The sequence below is a fragment of the Anomaloglossus baeobatrachus genome, chromosome 7 (assembly GCF_048569485.1).
Source record: "Anomaloglossus baeobatrachus isolate aAnoBae1 chromosome 7, aAnoBae1.hap1, whole genome shotgun sequence".
Taxonomy (NCBI): Eukaryota; Metazoa; Chordata; class Amphibia; order Anura; family Aromobatidae; genus Anomaloglossus; species Anomaloglossus baeobatrachus.
Genome location: NC_134359.1, coordinates 174,243,408 through 174,258,857, shown reverse-complemented (window position 1 = coordinate 174,258,857; position 15,450 = coordinate 174,243,408). Strand labels below are relative to the sequence as shown.

General features: G+C 47.3%; 1 protein-coding gene across 6 annotated transcripts in view; it reads right to left on the bottom strand.

The window, feature by feature from the left end:
* PGAP1 (post-GPI attachment to proteins inositol deacylase 1) overlaps positions 1–15,450 on the bottom strand; it is a 1,652,111-nt gene that overhangs the window by 783,356 nt on the left and 853,305 nt on the right. For all 6 annotated transcript variants that reach the window (XM_075317804.1, XM_075317801.1, XM_075317803.1 and 3 more), the window contains one exon: positions 9,923–9,989. In XM_075317804.1, coding sequence (XP_075173919.1) covers positions 9,923–9,989 — 67 coding nt within the window. The remainder of the gene's footprint in view (positions 1–9,922; positions 9,990–15,450) is intronic.

The window sequence follows — 15,450 nt, the reverse complement described above, 5'->3', positions numbered from 1 at the left end:
TGAAAAATACCCCCCCTCGTTCACAAGTTTTTATATGTATTCTATGGTGTTCATGTACACTACCATCATTATGAGGTTCGCTGTACTTGGTCTTTGTTTTTCTAATACCGGGATGGGGGTATATAGCAGGATGAGGGCATATAGCAGGATGGCGGTAAATAGCAGGATGGGGGTATATAGAAGGATGGGGGTATATAGCAGAATGACGGTATATAGGAGGATGGCGGTATATAGCGGCATAAGGGCATATACCAGGATGGGGCTATGTATCAGGATGGGGGCTATACCAGGATGGCGGTATATAGCAGGATGAGGGACATATATACAAGGATGGGGATCATATACAAGGCAAAAGGATTATTACCAGGATAGGGTACCTTAGTAGAGAATTTGGGGACATTACCCCCATAACAGTGTCAGCAGCAGATCCTCGCCCCATAAGTGTGTCATGACCACATTTTTTGCTTAAAATTTTATTTTCCTATTTTCCGCCTCTAAAACCAGAGTGCGTCTTATGGTCCGGTGCGTCTTATAGTCCAAAAAATACGGTACACAGACAACACCTACACACAGCGTACAACCATATACACACACATATACACAGATGCCACCTACACAGTGTACAGCCATATACACACAGACACCTACACACAGCATACAGCCATATACAAACACATATACACAGACACCACCTACATACAGCGTACAGCCATATACACACACATATACACAGACGCCACCTACACACAGCGCATAGCCATATACACATATACACAAACACAGCGCGTACAGCCACACACACACATATACACAGACGACAAGTACACACAGCGTACAGCCATATACACATACACACACAGACACCTACATACAGCGTACAGCCATATACACACATATATACAGACGCCATGTACACACAGCATACAGCCATAAACACACACATATACACTGACGCCACCTATACACAGCGCACATCCATATACACACATATACACAGAAACCTACACACAGCGTACAGCCATATACACATATACACACAGACATGTACACAGTGCGTACAGCCATCCACACACACATACACAGATGCCACCTACACACGGCGTAATGGCATATATGCATACATATACAGATGAGATGTACATACAGCATACGTACATACACTTACATACACACAGACACACAGAGTACAGCCATATACACACACATACACACAGACACCTACACACTGTGTACAGCCATACATACACATATGCACAGACGCCAACTACACAGCGTACAGCCATATACACAAACATATACACAGACACATACACAGCATACAGCCATATACACATACACAGTCACCTACACACCGTGTACAGCCATACACACACATATACACATATGCCACCTACACACAGCGTCCAGCCATATACACACATATATACAGATGCCACCTACACACAGTGCACAGCCATAAACACACACATATACACAGACGCCACCTACACACAGCGTACAGCCATTTATACACAAATATACACATACGCCTTCTACACAACATACAGCCATATACACACACATATACACAGACCCATCTACACACAGCGTAAAGCCATATACACACAAATACACAGATGCCACCTACACACAGCGTTCCGCCATATACAGACACATACACAGATGCCACCTACACACAGCTTACAGCCATATACACACATACACAGACGCCACCTACACAGCGCACAGCCATATACACACGGACACATACACACACCGTACAGCCATATACACACAGACACCTACACACAGCATACAGCCATATACAAACACATATACACAGACGCCACCTACATACAGCGTACAGCCATATACACACACATATACACAGATGCCACCTACACACAGCGCACAGCCATATACACAAACACGTACACAGCGCATACAGCCACACACACACACACACACACACATGTACACACAGAATACAGCCATATACACATACACACACAGACACCTACACACAGCGTACAGCCATATACACACATATATACAGACGCCACGTACACACAGCATACAGCCATAAACACACACACATATACACTGACGCCACCTATACACAGCGCACATCCATATACACACATATACACAGAAACCTACACACAGCGTACAGCCATATACACATATACACACAGACATGTACACATCCCGTACAGCCATCCACACACACATACACAGATGCCACCTACAAACAGCGTACAGGCATACACACAGATACACAGATGCCACCTACACACGGCGTAATGGCATATATGCATACATATACAGATGACATGTACATACACTTACATACACACAGACACACAGAGTAAAGCCATATACACACACATACACAGTCACCTACACACCGTGTACAGCCATACACACACATATACACATATGCCACCTACACACAGCGTACAGCCATATACACACTGTGACGGGGTGTACAGCAGAGCAAGGAGAGACAACAGGCCGAGGATGATCCAACAGGTTTACTAACAGGAATACAGGAACAGCACACGACAAGTCCAAATAAAACAGATTCGGGGGCACCTCCCGATAATCCAAAGTGCCAGATCACGACGTAATAGTCCTTTTCAGAGTCCCAGAAATCCCACACAATCCACTGGACAGCGAGATCTGTCCGCAGAATCAGACCTCGCTCCGTTCCTCTTCAACACTCAGCTCCCAACTAACTGCTCTAACATGTTCTTCTCTCCTGGGATCAGCCCCTTAGGTGGGCACACCTCCCCCTGGCCATTTGATGCATGAATGGACTTTAAGCTGGGTTTACACACTGCAACATCTCAAACGACATCGCTGTAACGTCACCGGTTTTGTGACGCAATAGCGATGTTGTTTGCGATGTTGCAGTGTGTGAAACCTATCAGCGACCCGGCCCCTGCTGTGAAGTTGTAATCGTTACAAATCGTTCAGGACCATTCCTAGGTCCTTTGTTTCCCGCTGTGCAGCATGAAGTTTCAGTGTGTGAAGACTTTGCAGCGACTTTGTTAGCAACTTCCCTTTCAAAAGGCTGCTTATCAACGTCCCCAACAACCAGCTAGGTCGCTCTGCAGGTCCGGATCGCTGTTGCGTTGTTGGCCAGGTTTGCCTGTTTGAACGCTCACCAGAGACTTAACAGAGACTTAGGGAGGTCGCTATTGCATCACAAAACCGGTGACTTACAGCGATGTCCTTTGCGATGTTGCAGTGTGTAAACCCAGCTTAAGACTGCTGGCTCTGTTCTGTTTACCAAGTTGTAGATTGGAGAAGTCCCATGCTGAGAAGAACAATATATATATGCAACCCCCACCAAATCAATGACAATAGCTACTGCTGAAGCCTGATTGCAATATGATACAGGCTGGGGGGGTATGGTCACTTACATCCCAAGACATAGTATTACAGCAAATACAGTGAGAAGGCAAAACACATCATGACAATTCCTTCCCCTCCCAACTTGTGTACGTACTAGGGACCTCTACAGGTCGCTGGTTAAGTACACGCAGGCATGGCTGACAGGACTCAAGGCTCCTCTCACCTGGACAGTCCATCTGCATTTTGGTGTTGGCTGCCCCTTCTATATTGTATGGTAAAGTTATAGGGCTGCAGAGCCAGGCTCCATGGCAGTAATCATCCATTGTCCCCAGAGACTCTGTTCAGCCAGGTGAGGGGATTGTGATCAGTAACCACAGTGAATTCTCGTCCATACAGATACGGCCGTAGTTTCTTAAGGGCCCACACTACGGCCAGACATTCTTTTTCAACAGTTGCATAGGCCACTTCTCGGTCCAGCAGTTTCCGGCTGAGATAGGCAATGGGGTGTTCGTCCCCAGCTGCATTCACCTGGCTGAGGACAGCTCCCAGTCCATAAGCAGAGGCGTCCGTTTGCACAATAAATCTCCGCTTGTAGTCTGGAGCAGCCAGGACAGGATCGCAGACCAGAGCGTCCTTCAGCCGGTTAAAAACCTCATCACAGGCTGGAGTCCAGATCACCAGCCGGGGCATTGTTTTCTTGGTCAGGTCGGTAAGAGGCTTGGCCACAGTACTGAAATGAGAAACAAATTTTCGGTAATAACTGGCAGTGCCCAGAAAAGCCATAACTTGTTTCTTAGTTTGGGGTACAGGCCAGTCTCTAATAGCCTGGATTTTGGCAGGCTCAGGACGGAGCTTCCCTCCTCCCACTCTATGCCCTAGATATTGGACTTCACCCATCCCCAATTGGCATTTATCGGGTCGAATAGTTAGGCCGGCTGCCAGAATCAGGTCCAAAATAATGGCTACTTGATTCAGTTGTTCCTCCCATGTGTGGCTGAAGACGGCGATATCATCCAAGTAGGCAAGAGCAAAGTCACCACATCCCCGGAGGATCTGGTCCACCATTCTCTGGAAGGTGGCCGGGGCATTTTTCATTCCAAAAGGCATGCTTAGAAATTCATACAGACCAAAGGGGGTTATAAAAGCGGACCGTTCTCTCCCTTCATCCGTTAGAGGTATCTGCCAGTATCCCTTACTGAGATCCAAGGTAGTGACATATCGGGACCCAGCCAGTCGGTCTAGAAGTTCGTCAATACGAGGCATTGGGTAAGGATCGCTGACGGTATGGTCGTTTAGTCGCCGATAGTCCACACAAAATCGAGTACTCCCATCCTTCTTGGGTACTAACACCACAGGGGAGGCCCAAGGGCTATGGGAGGCCTGGATTACCCCAAGCTGTAACATCTCCTCCAGTTCGTGCTGCATGGTGTTTCGAACTGATTCAGGTACCCGGTAAGGAGCCAGTTGTATGGGACGGATGCCCTGAGTGTCCACATGATGTTGGGTGATGGTGGTTCGACCTGGTTGGGATGAGAAAGCAGCCCGTCTCTGTTGAAGCACTTCCAGCATCTGGATTTTCTGTAAGGCGTCCAGGTGATCTCCCAGGGGAACCTGTTCCACAGTGGATGGGGCTCTCGCTGCTTCCACGAGATCAGGTAGAAAGTCCTCATCTTCTTGACCATCTTCTGAAGCCAACCGACAGCTTGCTATCATTGGAATGTTCCGATCATGGTACTCCTTAATCATATTCACATGGACAGTCTTTTGCCTTAGCCCCTGATCATCTAAAGCAAGAAGGTAATTGGTATCATTCAGTTTTCTGAGAACCCGGAAGGGACCCTCCCATGTGGTCTGCAGTTTATTCTGCCGATGGGGAACAATCATTAAGACTTGTTGTCCTTCTACAAACTCCCAATAGCGTGCTTTACGGTCATACCATGTCTTCTGTCTGGTTTGAGCCATACTCAAATGACTCTGGGCAAAACTAGCAAGTTGGGCCAGGGTTTCTCGCAGCTTTAGGACATAAGGGACAACAGGGGTTCCTGTATCTTCAACTTGCCCCTCCCAGTATTCCTTGAGCAGGGTTAAGGGTCCTCGGACCTTTCTTACATAGAGTAGTTCAAAGGGGGAGAACCCAGTGGACTCCTGGGGAACTTCCCGATAGGCAAACAAGAGATGGGGTAGGTACTTCTCCCAGTCTGAATCTCGGTCCATGAAGGCCGTCAGCATATTCTTCAGAGTGCCGTTGAATCGTTCACAAAGTCCATTTGTTTGGGGATGATACGGGGTCGTTCGGATCGCTCGTACTCCACAGGTGCGCCACAGACACTGGACCAACTCTGACATAAACTGGGAGCCTTGGTCCGACAAGATCTCACTGGGGAATCCTACTCTGGTAAAAATAATAACCAAGGCCTCGGCCACCTTGGCTGCAGAGATACTTGACAAGGCCACGGCTTCTGGATATCGGGTGGCATAGTCCACAACAGTGAGAATGTACTGCTTTCCAGATTTACTTGGTTTAGCCAGAGGTCCAATGATATCCACAGCTACTCTTTGAAAGGGTTCTTCTATTATAGGGAGCGGTTGCAGGGGTGCCTTTGGGTGATCTCCGGGTCGCCCTCTACGCTGACATATGTCACAAGTTCGGCAGAAATGCGCCACTGCTTGGGAAATCCCCGGCCAATAAAAAGTTTGAGTCAATCATCTCTCGGTGCGGGTTTTGCCTTGATGGCCAGCCGTAGGAATGTCATGAGCCAGGTGTAATAGGGGAATTCTGTACTTCTGAGGAACAATCAGCTGTTTGCTATAAGTCCAGGGCTTATCTAGGGAGTCGGCATTGGCAACCCGATACAGAAGTCCATTTTCTCTGATAATTCTTTCTCCGTTCTCCCCTAGCTGCCCTATTTCAGCTCGGGCTCTAAAACTAGCAAGGGTGGGGTCAGTCTCTACTACTTGTCTAAACTGAACTTTATCCCAAGTAACATTCATATTATCCTCACAAGAAGAATCACTCACCGGCTGTAATGGCAGTTCTGGTGGCCTCATTTCCATGGATGGGTTGTACACGTCCACATGGGCTGCTCTCTTGGCTTGACTTCTGGTTACCGCACCGACAAAGTGGCAATGAAGATTCCCCACATCATTTCCTAGAAGAACGTCTGAAGGGAGGCTGCTCATCACACCGACCACACATTGTTTTGCCCCAAAGCCATAATCCAGGGTCACACTCGCTCTTGGAATATATCTCTGGGTACCTCCTGCCAGTTCAATGGCAATTCCTGGTCCCTTTTGAATTGCTTGTAGTTGAATTACTCGGGGATCGGCTATGGTGAGGAAAGCCCCAGTGTCACGGAAGCGAACAACTTTTTGGCCATCCAGCACGACCTCCTGTAGATGTTTGTCCTGAAGATCAGAAGAACAGGTGGCTGGAGCTCGCACCCCATAGACTCCGGGTAGGGGAGCCAGGATATCTGAGTCACTTGGCAAGTCATCAGGCACAGAATCCAGCTCTTCTCCCGGTGAAGGTGTCTGTAGATAATGAACAGGCAAAGGCGGTCTGTAGCTGTTCTGTCTCCGAACACCTGGACATTGGAATTGCATGTGCCCAGGCTGCCCACACCCATAACATCTGCGCTCTGGGATTCTTCCTCCACGTCGTATTCCCAAAGGTGGAGCATGAGTAATGCGAGGCACAGTCACACGAAGGTCCCCATGAGTTGACGGTCTAGGGTGATGGTGAACATTGGGGCCAGAAGGACCAGGGGCCGCCAGCGTTGGGGTTTTGGTGGTTTTCTTCTCACTGGGTAGTAGTTTTTTTCCACTGAGGCTTGATGGTGAGAGCCTCATCAGCTAGAGCTGCAGCTTCCTCCACAGTGGCTGGTCTCCTTTCATGCACCCATTCCCGAATCTCAGCGGGGCACTTGAAGTAAAACTGCTCTTTTAGGAGGACCTGGAGGATGGTCTCCAAGGTTAAGGCCTCCTCTGCCTCCAACCAACGATGCCACAGATGTTTGAGTTTGTGGGCATACATCTTGAAGGACACTTCCTCATCACATGCTAAAGTACGGAACTGAGTCCTGTAAGTGTCTGGCGTTACAGCATAATGTTCTAGAATAGTCTGTTTAATATCCGCATACTCACAGTTCCACCGAGGGTCCATAGCTCTATAGGCTGCAGCAGCTCCACCCTCTAAGAGCCCAACCAGATGCCGGACGCGCTCCCTTTCTGGGACTTCCATTAATCGACACTGATGCTCAAAGTCCTGGAAGAAGCCCTCAATGTCACCAGCAGCCTCATTAAACTGCTTGAAGTCTTTGCGGGACACCTTGGGAAGTTCCCTCATGATGGGTGCTGGGGTTACAGTCTGTCTGGAACCTCTCGCGGCTTCCACAGCGAGCTGCTTATCCAGCAATGCCATCTCCTCCATCCTGCGCTCCTTCTCTTTAGCTCCACGCATGACCTCCATCTTATATTCTATGGTGGTCTCCTCTCCCAGCAAGGCCATCTCCTCCTCGTACCACACAACCCATTGACTTTTTTGGGTATTTACCTCCGGCTCCCGTCTTTGCTCCCCTTGCTGTGGAAATTGTTCCTCGGTGCCATCTTGCAGGCAAGCGTTTTCCAATGCCTCAATTAGTTGCTCCTTAGAGAGTCCGTTGTAGCCGACACCTAATTCACGGGCCTTTGTTTGTAGGCTCACCACAGTCCAGTTCCTGTATCCTGAGGTTCTGGTTTCAGACGTTAATTGGCCGTTGTCCTCCATTTCTTCTGCTCTGACCCCCCTCGCTGCCACCAGTTTGTGACGGGGTGTACAGCAGAGCAAGGAGAGACAACAGGCCGAGGATGATCCAACAGGTTTACTAACAGGAATACAGGAACAGCACACGACAAGTCCAAATAAAACAGATTCGGGGGCACCTCCCGATAATCCAAAGTGCCAGATCACGACGTAATAGTCCTTTTCAGAGTCCCAGAAATCCCACACAATCCACTGGACGGCGAGATCTGTCCGCAGAATCAGATCTCGCTCCCTTCCTCTTCAACACTCAGCTCCCAACTAACTTCTCTAACATGTTCTTCTCTCCTGGGATCAGCCCCTTAGGTGGGTACACCTCCCCCTGGCCATTTGATGCATGAATGGACTTTAGACTGCTGGCTCTGTTCTGTTTACCAAGTTGTAGATTGGAGAAGTCCCATGCTGAGAAGAACAATATATATATGCAACCCCCACCAAATCAATGACAATAGCTACTGCTGAAGCCTGATTGCAATATGATACAGGCTGGGGGGGTATGGTCACTTACATCCCAAGACATAGTATTACAGCAAATACAGTGAGAAGGCAAAACACATCATGACACACACATATATACAGACGCCACCTACACACAGCGTACAGCCATTTATACACAAATATACACATACACCTTCTACACAACATACAGCCATATACACACACATATACACAGACCCCACCTACACACAGCGTAAAGCCATATACACACACATACACAGATGCCACCTACACACAGCGTTCATATACAGACACATACACAGATGCCACCTACACACAGCGTACAGCCATATACACACATACACAGACGCCACCTACACAGCGCACAGCCATATACACACACATATACACACAGACACCTACACACAGCGTACAGACATAAACACACAGACACGTACACAGTGTACAGCCATATACACATATACACAGATACCACCTACACACGGCGTATAGCCATATACACACATTCAGACGACACATACACACAGCGTACAGCCATATACACTTACATACACACAGCGTTCAGCCATATACACACATATACACACAGACACAGCGTACAGCCATACACACACATATACACACAGACACCGACACACAGCGTGTGTTCACATCCACATCATAGCCATGGTAACCGGGGACAACAGTGCAGGCGGAACCCAAATTGTGGGCTAAGCACATTTCTGTACTCAGTCTAACATTGTGCTATCCATACCACATCTAGGTATAATGAGGTGTAGTGAGAAGTAAGGTGGCGTGGCCGGGTATGTCCGTCCTTGGCTGACATCGCCATGCCTTGAGCGGTGTTGAGGCGAGCGACGAGACATAGCGGTACTGACGAGAGAGAAAAAAAATACTTACACCTTGTTTATTTACAATAAAAATACGAATAGCCTTTAACACATTTAATTAGCCCCAAAAAGCGCAAATGGTGTGACACATGTCCACTGCTCCTGTCAGCACCACTAAGCATAGACAGATGTTCATTTCACTGCACTCCCGATGCGATAGCATCGGGCCTATTTCTAGTGGAATATAAATAGTACTTTAAGGATATGTGCAAATGTTGAGTATTTGGTGACTTTCTTTTGCCTCAGTATTTGTAAGCCAAAACCAGAAGTGGGTTAAAAATGCAGAAGTGGTGCCCGTGTTACTAATATACTTTTCCCACTCCTGGTTTTGGCTTACAAATACTGAGCTAAAAAAAAATCACCAAATACTCAACGTGTGCACGTGGCCTATATATTTAATTGATAAACACGTTAATGTAAATACAACATAAATTACCTTGGTACTCTAATTATATCTTCATGTGACCATGGCACGTATAATCTGTAAATAGTAGATTTCATATCTGCAAAGAGTAACTATCCATTAGTAATGCATATTAATCAGAAAATGAAAAACAATAATTCTTTACATTTTTTAAACAAATCATTCTACAAGATCATTTTATGTCTCCTATATGCAGACAGGTTATATAGAGTGAATATAAAAAGTCTACACACCAATATTTTTGTCATTATTATTATTACATCATTTATTCTATGACACTTTACATGTGAAAAGGGGTATACGTAACAGAAAAAAAAAATCATAAGAATCATTTCATAAATTTTATATAGTTAAAATCACCCATAATCTGTAGAATTCAATTGAAAAATAAAAATATATTTTTGAGTGGAAAAATAAAAAATTAAAACAATATGATCACATAAATATGCACACCCTGAAAATAATACTTTGCCAAAGAACCCTTTGAATTTATGACAGCAGTCTTTTTGGGTAGGAGTCTATAAACATACAATATATAGATAGGAGAGAAAAGTCCTCCCCAGGTCCCCCCCATATCACCCCCTGTGCTTCTCCAGTCCTCCTCCCTGGTTCCTTTATGAGTGCAGAGTCCCCACAGCCCCTACTTATTTTTTTTTTCCTTGCAATTTTTTTTCAATAAATTGGTGAAAGAGAGAATGTGTTCGGAAGTGTTTTTAAAATAAATTTCTGCTTTATTATTTTTTTTTTTTTTTTAATTACTGACTAGGTTAGTAGTGTCGGGTATCTGATAGATGCCTCAACATTACTAACCCATGGGCTTGATACCAGCTGACATTACACAGCTGGTATAAATCCCTGATATTACCTTGTTTGCTACTGCACAAGCGGAACGGGATGAGCCAGACCCAGCTGGAGAGGCTGCAGCCTGCTTTTTTTAGGCTGGCAAGAACCAAATAAACATAGTCCTTCCCACTCTCAGAATATCAGACCCCAGTTGTCAGGTTCACTTTGACTGGTTATCCAATTTGGGGGACCCTATGTGTTACGAATCGGCGGCGCCATAGCCGCAAGCAGCCTGTTGCGGCTCCTGTTGCGCCCAGGCACCGGCTGTCGTTTTTGGCCGTACCTCGGGTCATCCAGCTGGCTGCTTCTTCCTCCACGTCTAAGTGTGGAGAGGCGGCTAGTGCTTATGCGCAAGCCAACTTACCCCAGCCAGAGCCTATGTCCAGTATTTCACCCAGTGAGTATGCTCAGCCTGATAGTGCCATTTCTGAGGCCAAGTCCTCGGTTCAGGCTACTGAGCATGCTTCCTCACTTAGTGCGAAAAGCCTCCTTCCACAGGTACTTGGACATCGTGCCGTGTCTAAGTCATGTGTTGTGCCTACTGATCTCAGGCAGATAGTCTGATTTCTGAGATAGTTGTTCAGGCTACTGAGCATGCTAAGGCACTTAGTGCATCAGAGGCAAGGTCCAGTAAGGACCTCACTGGGCATGTCCATGAGGTGGCAGACCCTGATAGGGCAGAGGGCATCAGGTGTCTTGATGACGTGGCCACTCCGGACTGGCTCGCGGAGGCCCGCCCCTATGACCTGGCACCTCACCATTGGTCGTCAGACGATGACTGGTGAGGTGTTTGGGGCATGATTGCTATGAGGTCATCAGTGACGTGGCGGTTCCGGATAGACTGCTGGTGACATCTCTGATGATGTGGCACTGCGCAACTGGACCCTGGAGGTGCCATTGTGGTCCACCCTGGGTTTGGGGAGGACCCAGGTTATAAAAGGGGCTGGAGACAACATAGAGGTGCGCAGTCTTCTCATTTGCTCAGACAGAGCATACCTCCATGTGTAGAGCCCATTGCGGCATAAGCCTTAGCTTGCAAGCGGTAGTTAGGGTTAGGCGTCCGATGCTTGTCATGCCAAGACACCCGTGGCTCAGCATGTTAGGGTCAGGTGCTGGGCTTCCACCTCCTACCATCCAGTCCTGCTACAGCAGCCCAGTGGAGTTAACTGTGCTGCGGCTGCTGCACCACCTGTCCAGTTGTGCCCCCTACGCACACGGACAGTGTACCCTAGGACCCCTGTGGCGTTAACAGGGAGTTTCTGAGCTGGGTATGTGGACCCTGTTCCCCTCGTATCGGCTTTCCAGTCAACGCTACTGGTGTGACCACCTGGCCTGACGTGTCCTTCACACACGTGGCCAGTCGAGAGGTGACCAGAAACACCAATCGGGGGATCGCTCGGTCTGAGTTGTCATACACACGTGGCCGACAGGGCGCTTTCGCGGCGGTCTTACGGTCAACGCTACCTGGTCACCACTCGGCCTGACGTGTTCCCTGCACACATGGTTGGTGTAGCACCACAGGCACACCGAAACTCTAACTGGGTTGTCGTCCGGTCTGACGTGTCCCTACACACGTGACCGGTTCCCAGGTCTCCTGGGTTATCTCAGAGCCATCCAGCTCTGTATTCTCTGCCTAAACGTCGGGTTGCCAGCAGCTCCTTTGTCATCTGGAGCACGGTAGGCCCCGACTGGCGATTGGGATATTTACCACCTTATCCTGATCTGCCAGTCCCCCCGTAACACTATGTTTTTGTTTTTAATTATTTATTTAAAAATAATTTAAAAAAAACAAAACAGTATTGGGTGCCCTTCGTTTTAGATTACCAGCCAAGCTAAAGCTGCCAGCTGCATTTTGCAGCCATCTGCTTTACCCTAGCTGGCTACCAAAAAATGAGGGGGCTAAATTCAAGGCTAAACACCTGTTAGTGCCACGTGAAAGGCATTAAATAGTGCCAGTTTTGAATATGTAGGGGGTGAGACATTATGGCCTTGTGCGCACTAGATGGAATTTCCCGCGGATTACCCGCAGATTTGCTGCATGTTTCGCTGCAGAAAATGTTCATAACATCTCTGCAGTGATTCACCAGCAAATCCTATGGGAAAAAAAAATGCTGTGCGCACTAGGCGGATTTTGACAGCTGCATGTTTTGCTGCGGGATTCCTGCAGCAAAAACAATTGCATGTCATTTCTTTTCCGCAGATAGCTGCAGGATTTCACTCCATTGACTTATGTAATCGTGAAATCCCGCAGGGAATAACGCAGGTAGCAAATTCTGTGCAGTTCATTGCGTTTTCCTGCGTTATTCCCTACAGTATTTCGCATTTTTCAGGACATAATGTTCATCACTGCCTGCGTTTTGCAAGGAAGTGATGTCATTATGACAGGAGGAGGAAGCGGAGCAGAGAGTAAACACACACACATCACACTCACACACAGACACAGACATATAGAATACACATAGAAATCAAACGTACAAAAAAACCCCCCCAAAGAAACGCGGGATCCGCCGAATTTTTACCGTCCAACCGAGGTAAACACACAGCGGCGGCCTGGTATTCTCAGGCTGGGGAGGGCGAGGGTCGGGGTTAATGCCCCCCCCCCCCTTCGCAGCTAAGAATATCAGCCCGCAGCTGACCGGGGACTGTTGCATCCATTATGAGACAGTCCTGGCGTGTCCCCGGCTTTTCCAGATTGCCGTGATGCGGTGGCAATCCAGGTAATAACGAGTTAATGGCAGCGGATCACTGCCACTACGTCCAAGCTTAATCATGGCACCGTCTATGAGACAGCTTCCATGATTAACCCGTAAGTAAAGTAAATAAACACACACAACAAAAAATCCTTTATTTTAAATAAAACACAAAAAAGCCCCTCTTTCACCATTTTATTAACCCCTCCCAACACACAGCTCCGGCGTAACCCATGCAGGTCCCCCAGGACTACTTCTATTATCCTCCTTTCTCCCCAGGACTACTCCTCCTATTATCCTGCTCTCCCCACAGGACTACTCCTCCTATTATCCTCCTCTCCCCCCAGGACTACTCCTCCTATTATCCTCCTCTCCCCCCAGGACTACTCCTCCTATTATCCTCCTCTCCCCCCAGGACTACTCCTCCTATTATTCTTCTCCCCCCCAGGAATACTCCTCCTATTAGACTCCTCTCCCCCCAGGAATACTCCTCCTATTAGACTCCTCACCCCCAGGACTACTCCTCCTATTAGACTCCTCACCCCCAGGACTACTCCTCCTATTATCCTCCTCTCCCCCCAGGACTATTCCTCCTATTACACTCCTCCTCTCCAGGACTACTCCTCCTATTATACTCCTCTCCCCCAGGACTACTCCTCCTATTATACTCCTCTCCCCCCAGGACGCCTCCTCCTATTATCCTGCTCTCCCCACAGGACTACTCCTCCTATTATACTCCTCTCCCACAGGACTCCTCCTCCTATTATCCTGCTGTCCCCACAGGACTACTCCTCCTAATATACTTCTCTTCCTCAGGACTACTCCTCCTATTTTACTCCTCTCCCTCCAGGACTCCTCCTCCTATTATCCTGTTCTCACCACAGGACTACTCCTCCTATTATACTCCTCTCCCCCAGGACTACTCCTCCTATTATCTTCCTCTCTCCCCAGGACTACCCCTCCTATTATACTCCTCACCTCCAGGACTACTCCTCCTATTATCCTCCTCTCCCCCAGGACTATTCCTACTATTATACTCCTCTCCCTCCAGGACTACTCCTCCAACACACACACACACTGCACAAAACATACCTCCCCCCAAAACACACACACACCCACACAAACCGCGCAACACACACAGCACCAAACACACACAATGCTGCAGACACACAGCGCTTCACAAACAACACAACACACACAACACAACACACAGCACCACACACACACACACAACGCTGCAGACACACAGCGCTCTACAAACAACGCAACACACAAACAACACCGCTCTCACACACCCCCACACCCAGACAACACCCAGAACATTTACAGCGCACTACACAAATACTTGGCAACTACAGACAACATCTATATATATATATCTATATCTATATATATATATATATATATATATATACATACATATACATACACACACATATATATATGTATATATGTTGATCAACAATTATGTTCTCAGTCAACCCAAAAGACTCGAGTATTAAAGCTTAATAATTTTGTGAGTAGGAGTGCGGGTTTTTTTTTAGATTTGGCTATCTTAGCAGGATATCGGTTTGTGCAGGTAGCTATTACTGTGCAGAATTATTAGGCAACTTAATAAAAACCAAATATATTTCCATCTCACTTGCTTATTTTCACCAGGTAAACTGTACAAAATTTAGAAATAAACATTTCTGACATGCAAAAAGAAAACCCAAAAAATTAGTGACCAATATGACCTCCTTTCTTTATGATGACACTCAACCGTCTACCATCCATAGATTCTGTAAGTTGCTTGATCTGTTTAAATCAACATTGCGTGCAGCAGCCACCACAGCCTTACAGACACTGATCCGAGAGGTGTACTGTTTTCCCTCCCTGTAGATCTCACACTTTATGAGGCACCACAAATTCTCTATGGGGTTCAGATTAGGTGAACAAGGGGGCCATGTCATTATATTTTCATCTTTTAGATCTTTACTGACCAGCCACGCTGTGGAGTACTTGGAT